General features: G+C 38.2%; 1 protein-coding gene across 3 annotated transcripts in view; it reads right to left on the reverse strand.

The window, feature by feature from the left end:
- Nucleotides 1–289: 289 nt before the first annotated feature.
- Nucleotides 290–12,001, reverse strand: part of palmdb (palmdelphin b) — a 34,000-nt gene continuing 22,288 nt past the window's right edge. For 2 of the 3 annotated variants that reach the window (XM_044104457.1, XM_044104458.1), the window contains exons 6-8: nt 2,578–4,858; nt 2,399–2,490; nt 290–1,442 (exon numbers count right to left, since the gene is read on the reverse strand). In XM_044104457.1, coding sequence (XP_043960392.1) covers nt 1,356–1,442; nt 2,399–2,490; nt 2,578–4,858 — 2,460 coding nt within the window. In that variant the 3' untranslated portion in view covers nt 290–1,355. The remainder of the gene's footprint in view (nt 1,443–2,398; nt 2,491–2,577; nt 4,859–12,001) is intronic. The other variant, XM_044104459.1, reaches the window with a different exon arrangement.

The following is a 12,001-nucleotide window of genomic DNA, read 5'->3' on the forward strand; positions in this document are numbered from 1 at the left end:
TTAGTTCTCTCCCTGATAGTTCCAACAACCTTTCCAGCTGTCAGTGTTCTTCTTAGACCTTCTGTTAGAAGGTCTAAGAAGATGGCTTGTTAGCCATCATTTGATCCAGGTGCGATAAACCAGGGAGAGACTAAAACATGCAGGATGCCGGCCCTCCAGGACCCACTTTGGGCACCCCTGTTGTAAATGTTCTTGTTTTGAAAGGCGCTGACAAATGAAATGCATTATTATTATTAATATTATTATTATTATTATTATTATTATTATTATTATTATTATTATTATTATTATTATTATTATTATTATTATTATTATTATTATTATTATTATTATTATTATTATTATTATTATTATCATTATTATTATTATTAGTTTCATGCTTAGTTAAAATAAATTGTGCAAGGCAAATCACCACTGTTAAGTAACATGTCAGCCGGGTAACAGTGGTGGCAAAAACACACTGGTAAAAAGCAACTTGTAAAGTGGAAACATGCTTCATCTCAGCTGCTAACTGGCTTTGATCTGAAAGTAAAAATTGTATATTGATTAAATAATTTAAAATATTTTTTTTCTGTTCAAATGCAGCAGGTTATTACAATAATCTAATCAGTTTATAGTTCATAAATATAATTAACATAGGAAACTTCTTGGAGCTTTTGAATCTTCTGCTCTTAACTGTCATAGAGGATGAAAAGAAGGTTCTCAGGAATGTAGGTGACCGTGGGGTTATTTTTCTAACCATCTGACAGTGATGACAGAACATGGGATAAATAGTAAATATAGTCAGAAAAAAACTCTCCATTGTTTTTCTTTCTTCTCATTTGATTTTGAAAAAATATTTTTTTATCAAATCAAAATGTTGCCCTCCTGACTAAAGAGAAGTAATCTAGTGGGTGCTTTACCATCACAAAATGACATAATTTATTGTGGCCTGTACTTGTTGAAGAAATTATACTCTCCAAAATGTTTAGAATTTGTTTGTTACCCCTTTATTTTGTAAACTGAATATTAGTTGGAAATAATTAGATTTTGGTGCTCAAGTAATTTAATAAATGATTTTAGTCCTCTTACCACCTCTGTTGATTCAGAAGTTATTGGAAAATGCTCGAACTGTCATTTTAAATGAAAATAATGTATAAGCTTTAACCAAAACATTGTTTTTCTAACTCATTTAATATACTGCAAAAACTGGTGCTGAAATTAAAAAGGGACTTCTCCTGACATTCTCACTGTTTTTCCAAAGTGTCACAAGGTTATGTCACAACATGAAACAAATAACGATAATAAATGCATCTAACTTGATTAAAAACATCAACCGTTGCACCTCCAATGGCAAAATGGCAACTTGTTCCACTTCAGTTGTTTTTTGTAAACTCGCCTGCCTCCCAGCGCAGAGCCATGGCACTCTTCCGTCTTCCTCCGGTGTAGGCCTCAGGAAACTGCTAGGCAGGTAAAGATTTTTCTTCTGTTATTACACAGTTATTACTATCATCTGTCTGCTCTCTCCAATTATTTTACTTCCAGCCATGCCACACATGGAAATCACCACAAACCGTCTGTTGGAATACACTAAGGTGTGATTTGTTTTTTTCTGTGACTGAAATATTTGGATGACTGTTCCTCTGCTGTTAGAAGGTTTATGTGATGCATCACCACTGATGTTGATCTCCTCATGCACCACACAGTATTTGTGCAGTATTTGCAGTATTTGCATTGATCTCAGCTACTGTTGTGTTTTGAGAACATTCAGGGTTAGCACTCTTAGACAGTCACAGAATTTTGGTCATTTTATTAAGAAAATAACTTGGCTGATATTTGATTCTGCATTGAATACATTATTTCCCCTTTATCACAGAATATTGCATCACTTTAGGTGAAGGTTGGGCAACATCCATTCTTCCCATCATCATGCCTTCCTCACATTGTATCTTGTTCGGGTTACAGGCTGATGAGACAGACTTATGATAGGTTTTTCCTCACCATTTTTTTAAATGTTTCAAGAGTGTCAGATATGATGCACAGGTTCTTCCTATAGTTTTTCACCGCTTCAATAACACCAATCTACATGTTTCAAAAAATAAATAAAGCATGACTATAATAAACTGAAAACGTTCAATTAGGAAGGTGTTGTCATGTTTTTTTGTTTGTTTGCTTTTTTTTTTTTTTACCAGTTAAACAAATTTAAACAACTTTCATGCATCTGGAATGAGTCTTTTTTAGAAGCTTTTCTTCTCTTTGATCGCACAAACATTAAGGAGAATAGCCCTAACTTTGGATTACTGTGCAGTTGCTCATCTTACAGCTAGCAGACAGAGATGACAGAGACTGAACCTGAGTAGAATCAGAATCAGTGTAGCTAAAAGAGAGAGAAGGATGGTTTTCTTCCTTGGAAACTCACCCTGTGATCACAAGATAAGGCAGAGCGATCCATCCTGTGGGTTGTTTTCATTGGTGATGATGGGGAGGACTTGCACTTAACTGGTACAATACCTATTAATGAGATTGCACACATGAATTATGAATAAACATATAAAATGTTGCGAGTGATGTAATGTATTGAGTGTTTTACTATTATACCTGAGGTATCAAATGTCAAGGTGTCCATGCGATTTGACAGGCCAGTTTCTGTGCTGAACATGTCTTTACCATACAAGGTTGCCCTCTCCTTTCTGAGTTCCTCCTCCCTCTGCTTAACCATCCTTATCTCTTCATCTACCAGGGAGATTGTGCTTCTTGACCGCAGTTTGAAGAAGGGGTTGTTGAGGAACATTTTTTCTTGGGGCTCTTCACAGGTTTTATTGAGGGAGAACTCAGAGGCACTTCGAATGATCAAATTAGACGTTTCAAGGATGATTAGATTGGAACTGCTTTCCTCAGAGCACCATTCTACAGGCCCAGAAGTTGTGTTGTCATTGCCACTTTTGGAGCTGGATGTGAAATCATTTCTTGGGTCTACAATTATAACATTGTTGGCAGACACTTCATGCTTTACCGGTTCTTTTGTTGGTGAGGAGGTTATAATAAATGATGGAGTAAGAGGAGTACTTGTGGATCGAGGGATACTTCGTGATGGAGCACAATCTGTTGATTTTCCCATCCTGGCCAGTCCCCTCTCTCTTTTCAAGTTTTCCTCCCTCTCTATTGAAATACGAATCTCCCTTTCAATCGGTGTTTCAGCATCATCATAGGGGGACCTGTAACTGGAATCATCCAGGCCAGAGTCTTCTGAGCAAGGGCTAAATTGGGTGTGAGAATAATCTGTGACCAGGTTTAAACTCTCCAGATCCCGCGCTTTCTTGGGAGTTCTTTCAATATTGCGGACTGGTGTATACATGAAGCTATGGCTGCTTTGGAGGTGTGACTGCTTTGTTGCAGGTGAGACAGTCTTATTTTTCATTTGCGCCTCCATTTCTCTCCATTGTTTGCGAGCTAGCTGGAAGTCTACATGTTCTGTACTGACATTTTCACTCTTTGTCTCCTGAATTACACAGAAGTCTTTGGGTAGCTTCTTGATTGTGTCCACATTGGTGTTCTCCTGGAGTTTAGCGTAGTCATGATTAGCATCTCTGTAGCTTTCACTTTCATCTTCAGATATTTTTGACAAACCTTGAAGGCTGAAAGGATTGTACTTAACCTCTTGAGAGGGCATCGGAGAGGAAGGCACTACCTCAGGTTGTTCCAAAACGTCTAGTACTTTTGGGACCTCAAAGCTAAACTCTTCAAAGTTGCTGCTCTCCTGATCATTATATTCTGTCTCCTCAACTTTCTGGACAAAGAGCTCCTGGGCACTCAGCTGAAGACTATCCAAATATGAGTCATCATCTTCTTTATTTATGGAAGAAGAGAAAATTGCTCTCCATTTTTCATCTGTATCACTGTCAGAAGAAGCTGCTGCAATCTCAACTCTCAAACATTCATCTATCTCTTCTGGGTTATGGTAGGACTCATTTGACACATCTGACATCGCCTCTTCTCTTATACACTGCTCTAACGGAGACTCTTCATGAAAAGGTGGTTCAAATAGGATTTCATCTGGCTCTGGGCCTTCATCTGGATATTCTGCTAGATTTTGATAGGGCTCATCATCTAGATTGATAATATCTCCTCCCTCAGGGTCAAATTCACTGTACAAATCCAGCTGGGGGTCATTGTCAAGTTTGGAGTATTGCTCAAGCTCAGTGCCTTGTTCAGGTTGAAGGTCTTGTTCGTGCTTAGAGTGATCTGGCATCTCAAAATCGTCATTAGTTTCTTGGTCTGTTTCTTGCTCTGACATGTTCACCAGACCACCATCTTTCTCTGGCTCTGGATGCTGTTCTGATTCTGGCACCATTTTAGTTTTGACACACTGCTCTGACTCATGTCCCTGATCAGGATCTTGCTCTTGGGAGTCTTGCCTCCTACGGCGGGCCTCATTCTCACAAACAGTGTCAGCACTGGAAAAGGTATCCGACACAGATGAGTTGATTGACTCATTCCTATTGAGCTCCTCATGCCCTTGCTCTAATTTTAATGTGTCTTTCCCCTCTTGACAGGGCATCAAGGTGCAAAGGCTGCTTTCAGAGCAGTTACTGTTGTTAGCCAGACTTGTGCTGCTAGGAACATAAGTTAATGATGAGCTAACTATTGCTTCCTGAGAGTCTGATAAATCTGTTGTTAACCCAGATAGCTCATCACTAGTGCTGCAATCCATTTCATGCACAGGTGAATCAGACACAGCACCCTCCATTTCACAGTCCATCACCAGCTTTGATTGTTCGGCTGTTTCCATGGTGACAGAAATGAAGTTGTGATTCTCAGTTGTGCTGCAAGGCTCTTTCAGTACTTCTTCATCTGCCTCTTTATCCACAGAGGTAGCTTTCTGTGTAAAAACAAAGAACAGAAAAGAGAATGGTAAAATGATGAACTTTGTGTTCCTTTAACTGCCAATGCAACGCTCAGACGTTATTCTTCCGTCCATATATCAAATGTCTTGTTGCACTTAATGTAATTTTTGGTTTCTTAAAAAGTGAAATGAGATTTTTATTTTTTGTCTGAAAATAAGAAACAAACAGCAGATCAAGCTTACAGAATTACGGAGGCAAATTCCCTATTATTATGTCCTTTGTGGTTTAGTATTTGTCAGCAATTGCACACTGTCAGGACAGCACCGCCACAGGAACAGCACTGTCATACCATTGTGACAATCTGAATTTCAGTCTAACTTTCCTTTAGTTCTCTCTGTGTTCATTAATGTGTGTGTTGTGTCCAGGGCTTGGCAGCAGGAGGCTGTGCTTGCTGTTGCTATACTTTCTGAATGCTTTCCTAAATCAGTTCTGTGTAAAAAGAGAGGAAGTTGAGGAAAAGCAGCTGAATCAGTTGGTTTGATGTGTGTTCTTATGTAAGGCTGCTGGACTGGATCACCTTCCCACACACACTCCCAGATGAGTAAGTGTCCCTGCACAATGACAAGCTGTTCTCACTCCTCCTCATTTTTCACACAAACACTCACTTGCTGTACTAAATCCTGTGTCAAATGTCACTGATTCATTTCTTTGCCCTGAATGTGACTATATGTAAACAAGTCATAAATAAATTGACTTGAGGTAAATTTCACAGTGGTCCTACTCAATTGTAAACAGCCATGGGGATTCACATGACCTGTTCAAGTCTCTCCTTCTTTCCTTTCTTTCTTGACTGTTTCAGAAAAAAGTTTTAAAATTAAGACTCATTGTGGAGACGCCTGGACCATCCATCCATCCATTTTCTATTCACCCTTTGTCCCTAATGGGGTCAGGAGGGTTGCTGGTGCCTATCCCCAGCTAACGTTCCGGGCGAGAGGCGGGGTCACCCTGGACAGGTCGCAAGTCTGTTGCAGGGAAACACAGAAAACATACAGGACAAACAACCATTTTCACACACAGTCACACCTAGGGAGAATTTAGAGAGACCAATTAACCTGACAGTCATGTTTTTGGACTGTGGGAGGAAGCCGGAGAACCCGGAGAGAACCCACCATGCACAGGGAGAACATGGAAACTCCATGCAGAAAGACCCCGGGCCGGGAATCGAACCCAGGACTTTCTTACTGCAAGGCAACAGCTCTACCAACTGCACCACTGTGCAGCACACCTGGACCAGAACTTCAAAACACAGAGGCAACAGCTTATTTGCTCATGTAATTTGTCATAAGAACTATTTTAGATCTCTGGCTTGGAAAATTGACTTTGGAGGAAAAGAAGATGCTGGTGGACTTTTGTAATGGAGAAGAACTCTCTGATTCTACAGATCCATTTCCAGAAATGGGAATGAATATTGATTTCTCAGAATTGACGGGGCATCTTTTGATCACTCAAAAAGATTTTAATTTTTGTATGTTGATTGGAAAATGTTTGTATAAACTGGTTCATCAAGGGTTGAATATGAAACAATTAAGTGGAAGAACTGATACTGTTTGGAGAGACAGGTTTAAAGTCGGGGATAATCAGAAACCAATATGGAAAGTTTTTTATGAGCCCCCCTTGAGTAAGGGGGTAAGCGACCTCCAGTTGAGGCTTTTGCATGGTGCTGTGAGTGTTAACAGTTTTGTAGTTAAATTTAGAAAAGATTTAAATGAATTATGTGCTTTTTGTGAAGAAGTAGAAACTATTTTTCACGTTTCTTGAGTGTAAACGACTTTCACCATTGTTTTTGTTAGATGTTTTAAAAAATGTGGTGTTTATTGGTGTGAAGTAGCTTTTATATTTGGTGCAGGTTATACAAAAAGGGATTGAGTAAGTGGAATTTGTTAAAATTTCTTATTGGACAAGCAAAACTTTCCATTTATATTAGTATAAAAATTAATTAAATAGTGTTTTGGGGGAAAATGTCAATAGGATGTTTATTCTGATAGTAAAACGTAGAGTAAAAGCAGAATTTATGTTCTTTTCAATGATGAATAACTTAATTGATTTTTTATCTTTGTAGTGTTTTAATAATGCCGAATGTTTTGTGGTTGACAGAAAGCTAGTTTTCAATTCAATGTTTGCATGAAAGATGAACTAATTTCTGTCAAAATGTATTTTTATTGAGAAATCAATGTGTTGTTAAAATCCAACTTTTCCTTCTTTCTTCCTTTCTTCCTCTCTTCCTTTCTTCCTCTCTTTCTTTCTTTGGCCTATTCAGTAATCCTGCAACATTAAAACAAGCTTTTGATTGTATTAACTAAACAAATAAAGCGAAAATATTTATATCATAACGCATCCTAAACAGTGTCATACCTCATGCAGTGTTTCTGGAAAGCCACCAATGGGTGCTTGAATCTAAATCTCTTTGCAGCAAAGACACAACTGTTCCAGCAGAGTGTGTTCAGAGTCATTTCTTACTTTATGAACATAATGTGCCGTTATCTCAAGGCTGACACTCCCACAACTCCTGAATGTCAAAACATTAGCTTTAACTTGTCATAATGCAGATTTAACAATGACAGTGTCATTATTAATTATGAGTTTAAGAGAGCCATTTATTTCCTGCATGAAGTTTGACTAAAACCAAAAATTTTGTTTTTCTTTGGCCTATTCAGTAATCCTGTAACGCACATGGGAAGTAGATACAACCACCCACATGCGTCTCTAACATGGACCTATAAGTGCTGGTCCTTATCACATGTCATTAGTTTTTAAGATTTTGGAAATGAGTACATTGATACATTCTCACAAGCTTTGTCAGGGACACGTGCCTGCAACAGACTGAGTGTCATGGTAACCATCAGCAGGCCTGACACTCACTGCAATAGTCAGCTGTCACCTCCTCCCCCTCAACACCTCATCAGCAGACTGCTAAATGTGACAGGAGGCAGGGCTGCACTGAAATGCCAGGGGGAATAATGGAAATCAGAATAAACACAACAAATTCTAACTGATGCAACTATTCAATGTATAATTATGAGCATCCACTTTCAGTCTGTCCAGCTAATTAAATGATGATGTAGAGCAACTACTGCAGCAGATCGACAATAGGATCAGATATAACTCCAGCAAAATCTGAAGAAAGTAATTACTTTAATGTCTTGTTCTGCTGCATGACGCTGTTAATATGAGGTTGTCAGTATTCACCCATCCCTTCCTCTTCTGTTTCTGTTTAATCCTGTTAAGGGCCGTGGGACGGCTGGAGCCTATCCAAGCTGTCCCTGGGCAGAAGGCAGGTACGCCCTGTCCCCCGTCAGACACACCACACCACCAGACAACCAGGAACCAACACCACCTCACCAGAGTGTGGTAGGATTATTGCTGGGGAAGACTGGATTGCTCAATAGATAACTGAAGCAAATGCAACTTGTGCATGAAATCGACATAAGAATATGCACAAAGAAATGTGCATGAATTCAAAATTCATGTATATTATAATATATGTCTGTATTCCTTGTTGGACTTAAATATTACAGCTTTGGAAATTATATCCAGGAATCTGACCAAACAAAGTACATTTTTATCATTGTTTTATATAGACAGTGGCAGGGAAGACATGTTTTATTTCCGTTATCTGAACTGGGTTCATCATATTGCAACAAACAAGTGATGAGCTGTAAAATGATTCATTGACATAGATGTCATCTTTGCTTGTTTGAATCACTAGCTGTCCCACTCCTTTCTAAGTAAGACTGAGCAGTAATGAGCAGAATACATGAACCACATCAAGGAAAGGTACTTGTAAGTCACCTGTTACTTTGACTGTTGAAAAAAAAAAAACCATTACATAAATATCAAATTTCATGAACTGCAAAAGTTTTTATTAGTAACCTATTTAGCAAGATATTCCGTTTTCAAGATGTCTTTACAAAAGAGGTAAAAGCAAATTTAATAAATCAATAACCTGAAAGAATTTAATCTCCTGTCAACCAGTGAGTGATTGTCCACATAGTAACAATATCCTTGAACATAATGCTGCGCTGGGAGGGAAAATCTCTGAACCAACATTTAATACAACAAATACACACATGTATTTTACATTAATGATATCAACCCTTTCATGCATGAATTTTCTCAAATGTTTTTGACTTTTTCAAGGCATAAAAAGTTGGGAAAAAGTTTTATAAAAAGAAAAATAAAATGTAATTTTTTCTAAATACAGATTTGTTATATGGAAAATACATCAGTAGTTTTAGTCTTTAGGGCTTACTACATTTTTTTTTTTAACTGCAAGAGTCTTTTACAATAGAAGGAGGGACTGGATATTGCTTTTTCATTTTTCTGCCATTTTGGATTTAGCAAACATTTTCTTGCTATTGCAGAAATGCAAGAAAATGCAGTGTATAGTCTTTACTATACGCTGCAGTGTATAGACCACTTAAGTGGTCTGTGTGCATTTATAACATAAAAATCCACAAGAAACATAAGAAAATGGCTTTTAGATACTGTAGCTTCCACTGCAGTAACCTCTATGCATGAAAGGGTTAAGATAAGGCTAAGGAGAAATGATGCCCTCCTGTGGCTCATGTGGTAGCAGTGATTAGAGAGCGACAACTTAAAGTGAAACTCAGCCCAAATCAACTATTTTTGGTGATAAACTGGGTAAATGGATTATTTATGGTTCTAACTGTATGTTTCTGTACAGTTCTTTTGCCTGAAACCGTCTCACTATGGGCCTCTCTGGTCAAACAGTTCTTAGGCAGTTGAATTTTAGTATTGGCTGCAGCTATACGCCTTGATACAACTTGGTCACTTTTCAAAAGCCCCAGTGGATGTTGGCAGATGACCGTTCACACTGAGCCAGGTTCTGGTTCTGTTAGAAGTTTTTCCTTTCCACTGTCACCACATGCCTGTTTAGGATGAGTGAATGCTGCAAGTCAATGACTCCATACAGTCTGTTGAGTTTCCATAGATGGAAACTTTTTAAATAATGTGAATAATAAACTGAATTTGACTGCATTGATAACTATGTGTATGATTGAACTGAACTGACATTTTTGAGAATGAGATGATTGAGTTCTGAATTGATGCTAAATAACATGAATCAAACTGAATTTCTTTTTCTTTTAAATTACTTCCCAAAATGATTTATATAGCAATGTCAGCTCATGGAACCAATGCACTGCAAAAACAATCTGTAAAGTATAGTAGTTTCTATTTATTCTTTGATCATTTCCTGATACTGTCAACTTTATCAATGATGACAAACTTTTCCATGTTTTTCCAGAAGCTTAATAACGGTAGTTATTTTTTTTTATTGAGTGTTTATTTTCCATAAAGATGTTTATGAAAAATATGAAATACTTTGATTGTGTTAGAAAAGCATCCAAACAACAGCAATATTGTGCTTCTCCTAAAGTATCCCCCAGCATAAATAAGCATGATTTTTTAAAATCATGTTGTTCACTGTGAGGGCTGCCAGAACTTGTTTTGTCTTCAAAGACGGCACAAGTGCAAAATCACAATAACTCTGTCATTATAATGACTACACTCACCTCCTCCCCTCTCCCCCGCCCACACACACACACGCACATGGCAAGACCTGCACAGAAAGCAGAGTCTGTTCCTGTCTGTTCCTTCATCTCAGAGTGGAAAGCTCCAACAGATCAAGATCATGTGGAGCTGCTGGATGTTTGTGCTCCTGTCTTATAAGAACTGATTGCACTATCACGATGCACAAACATGCACCTAATGGCAGCAAAAAGCATGAATGAAGACAATATGAAGGCAAGTTTGTGTAAAATTTCTACAGTTACAAACAGACAAAAAACTGTCTTTTCTTATATTTACGATGACTGAACTAACTGTGTGCACTTGGCTGCACTAGGTAAGATGGACAGTGATATAACAGGCCGAATGTCTGGTTGCTAATCATTGGAATAGACTTTCAGAACCCTGGACAGCAACAAAATGATCATTGAACTGATTAAACATTTTAAAATCACAATCTGCCCCAACACACACATCAGAGAAATGCCATTTAAAGGCAGAACATGGAATCTGGATGAACAGTATGATGAACAGTATGATATTCTCCACACATAATTAATGTGTGGAGAATATCTATGTAACCATGGGGGGCATCTAATAATTGGACAATCTGAGCCTTTAGTATTGATTGCTTTACTAGCAATCAATACTAAAGGCTTTAGCAAGTTAAAAAAAAATTTTTTTATCAGCAACAATGTATCTTACCCCATATGAGAAGTGAACTACGGTAATGATCTATGGAGACAAATTGATGCTGCACATAATCGACACACAGCTTAGTCTCAGTCCAGGACTCTGCTCTGCTCTGAGGTTTGCTGCATCCGTCCGTGCACATCCTCTCAAAACACATGACGTGATTCCTGTTTTAGCAGCTGAAGCCGACAATGCTGAAAGCACTGAGGCACTACCAAAAACATTTTGCTCAAGTTCTGAATAGCAGTGTTTGTTTAAATGAACCTACCTGAGCCAAAGTGGTGGAGTAATGCAAAAGGATCTGCTCTGTTTCTAAGTGCAGCCATCCACTGACAGCTCTGACTGGAAGCTGCTGCCTCTGATTGGACGGCTGCTGAAGGGGAGGCAATGCACAGGAGGCAGCCAATCCTGGGGCTTTCTCTTATAAACACACACTGAAGAGGAGGAGAGCTAACCTTGTACTCAATGCCATAGCTCATTCAGTTAAATCACCTTCTCTGCAAATGAGTTGGGAAATGATGGAAAATTACAGGATGTTTGTGCAATTTGTTACAAATGTACTTAAAATTGTTTGATTTGCCTTTAAGATCTTCACTTTATTTTCAAATGTGTAAGAAAATGACCTAGAAGGAATAGTCAAACTAATTTAGCAAAAGGAAAATCAGTGCTGTGCTGCGTCAAACTATTCTCCCCACAAACTGGATTTGTTAGCTTTACTGTTTTCTCCTCTGTTTGTTCAATGAGAGCATCAATAGATATCAATGAATTTTAAAATATAATTCATTATAGTTACTGTGCGCAGTGCTGTGATACAAAACACACTATTTATGTGACTGGTGTCCTAAAGAAATGCATTTCTCATGGGTGTACATTTGTGTGTGTGAGCTTCTGACTGC

This window comes from Gambusia affinis, linkage group LG21, assembly GCF_019740435.1.
Source record: "Gambusia affinis linkage group LG21, SWU_Gaff_1.0, whole genome shotgun sequence".
NCBI lineage: Eukaryota > Metazoa > Chordata > Actinopteri > Cyprinodontiformes > Poeciliidae > Gambusia > Gambusia affinis.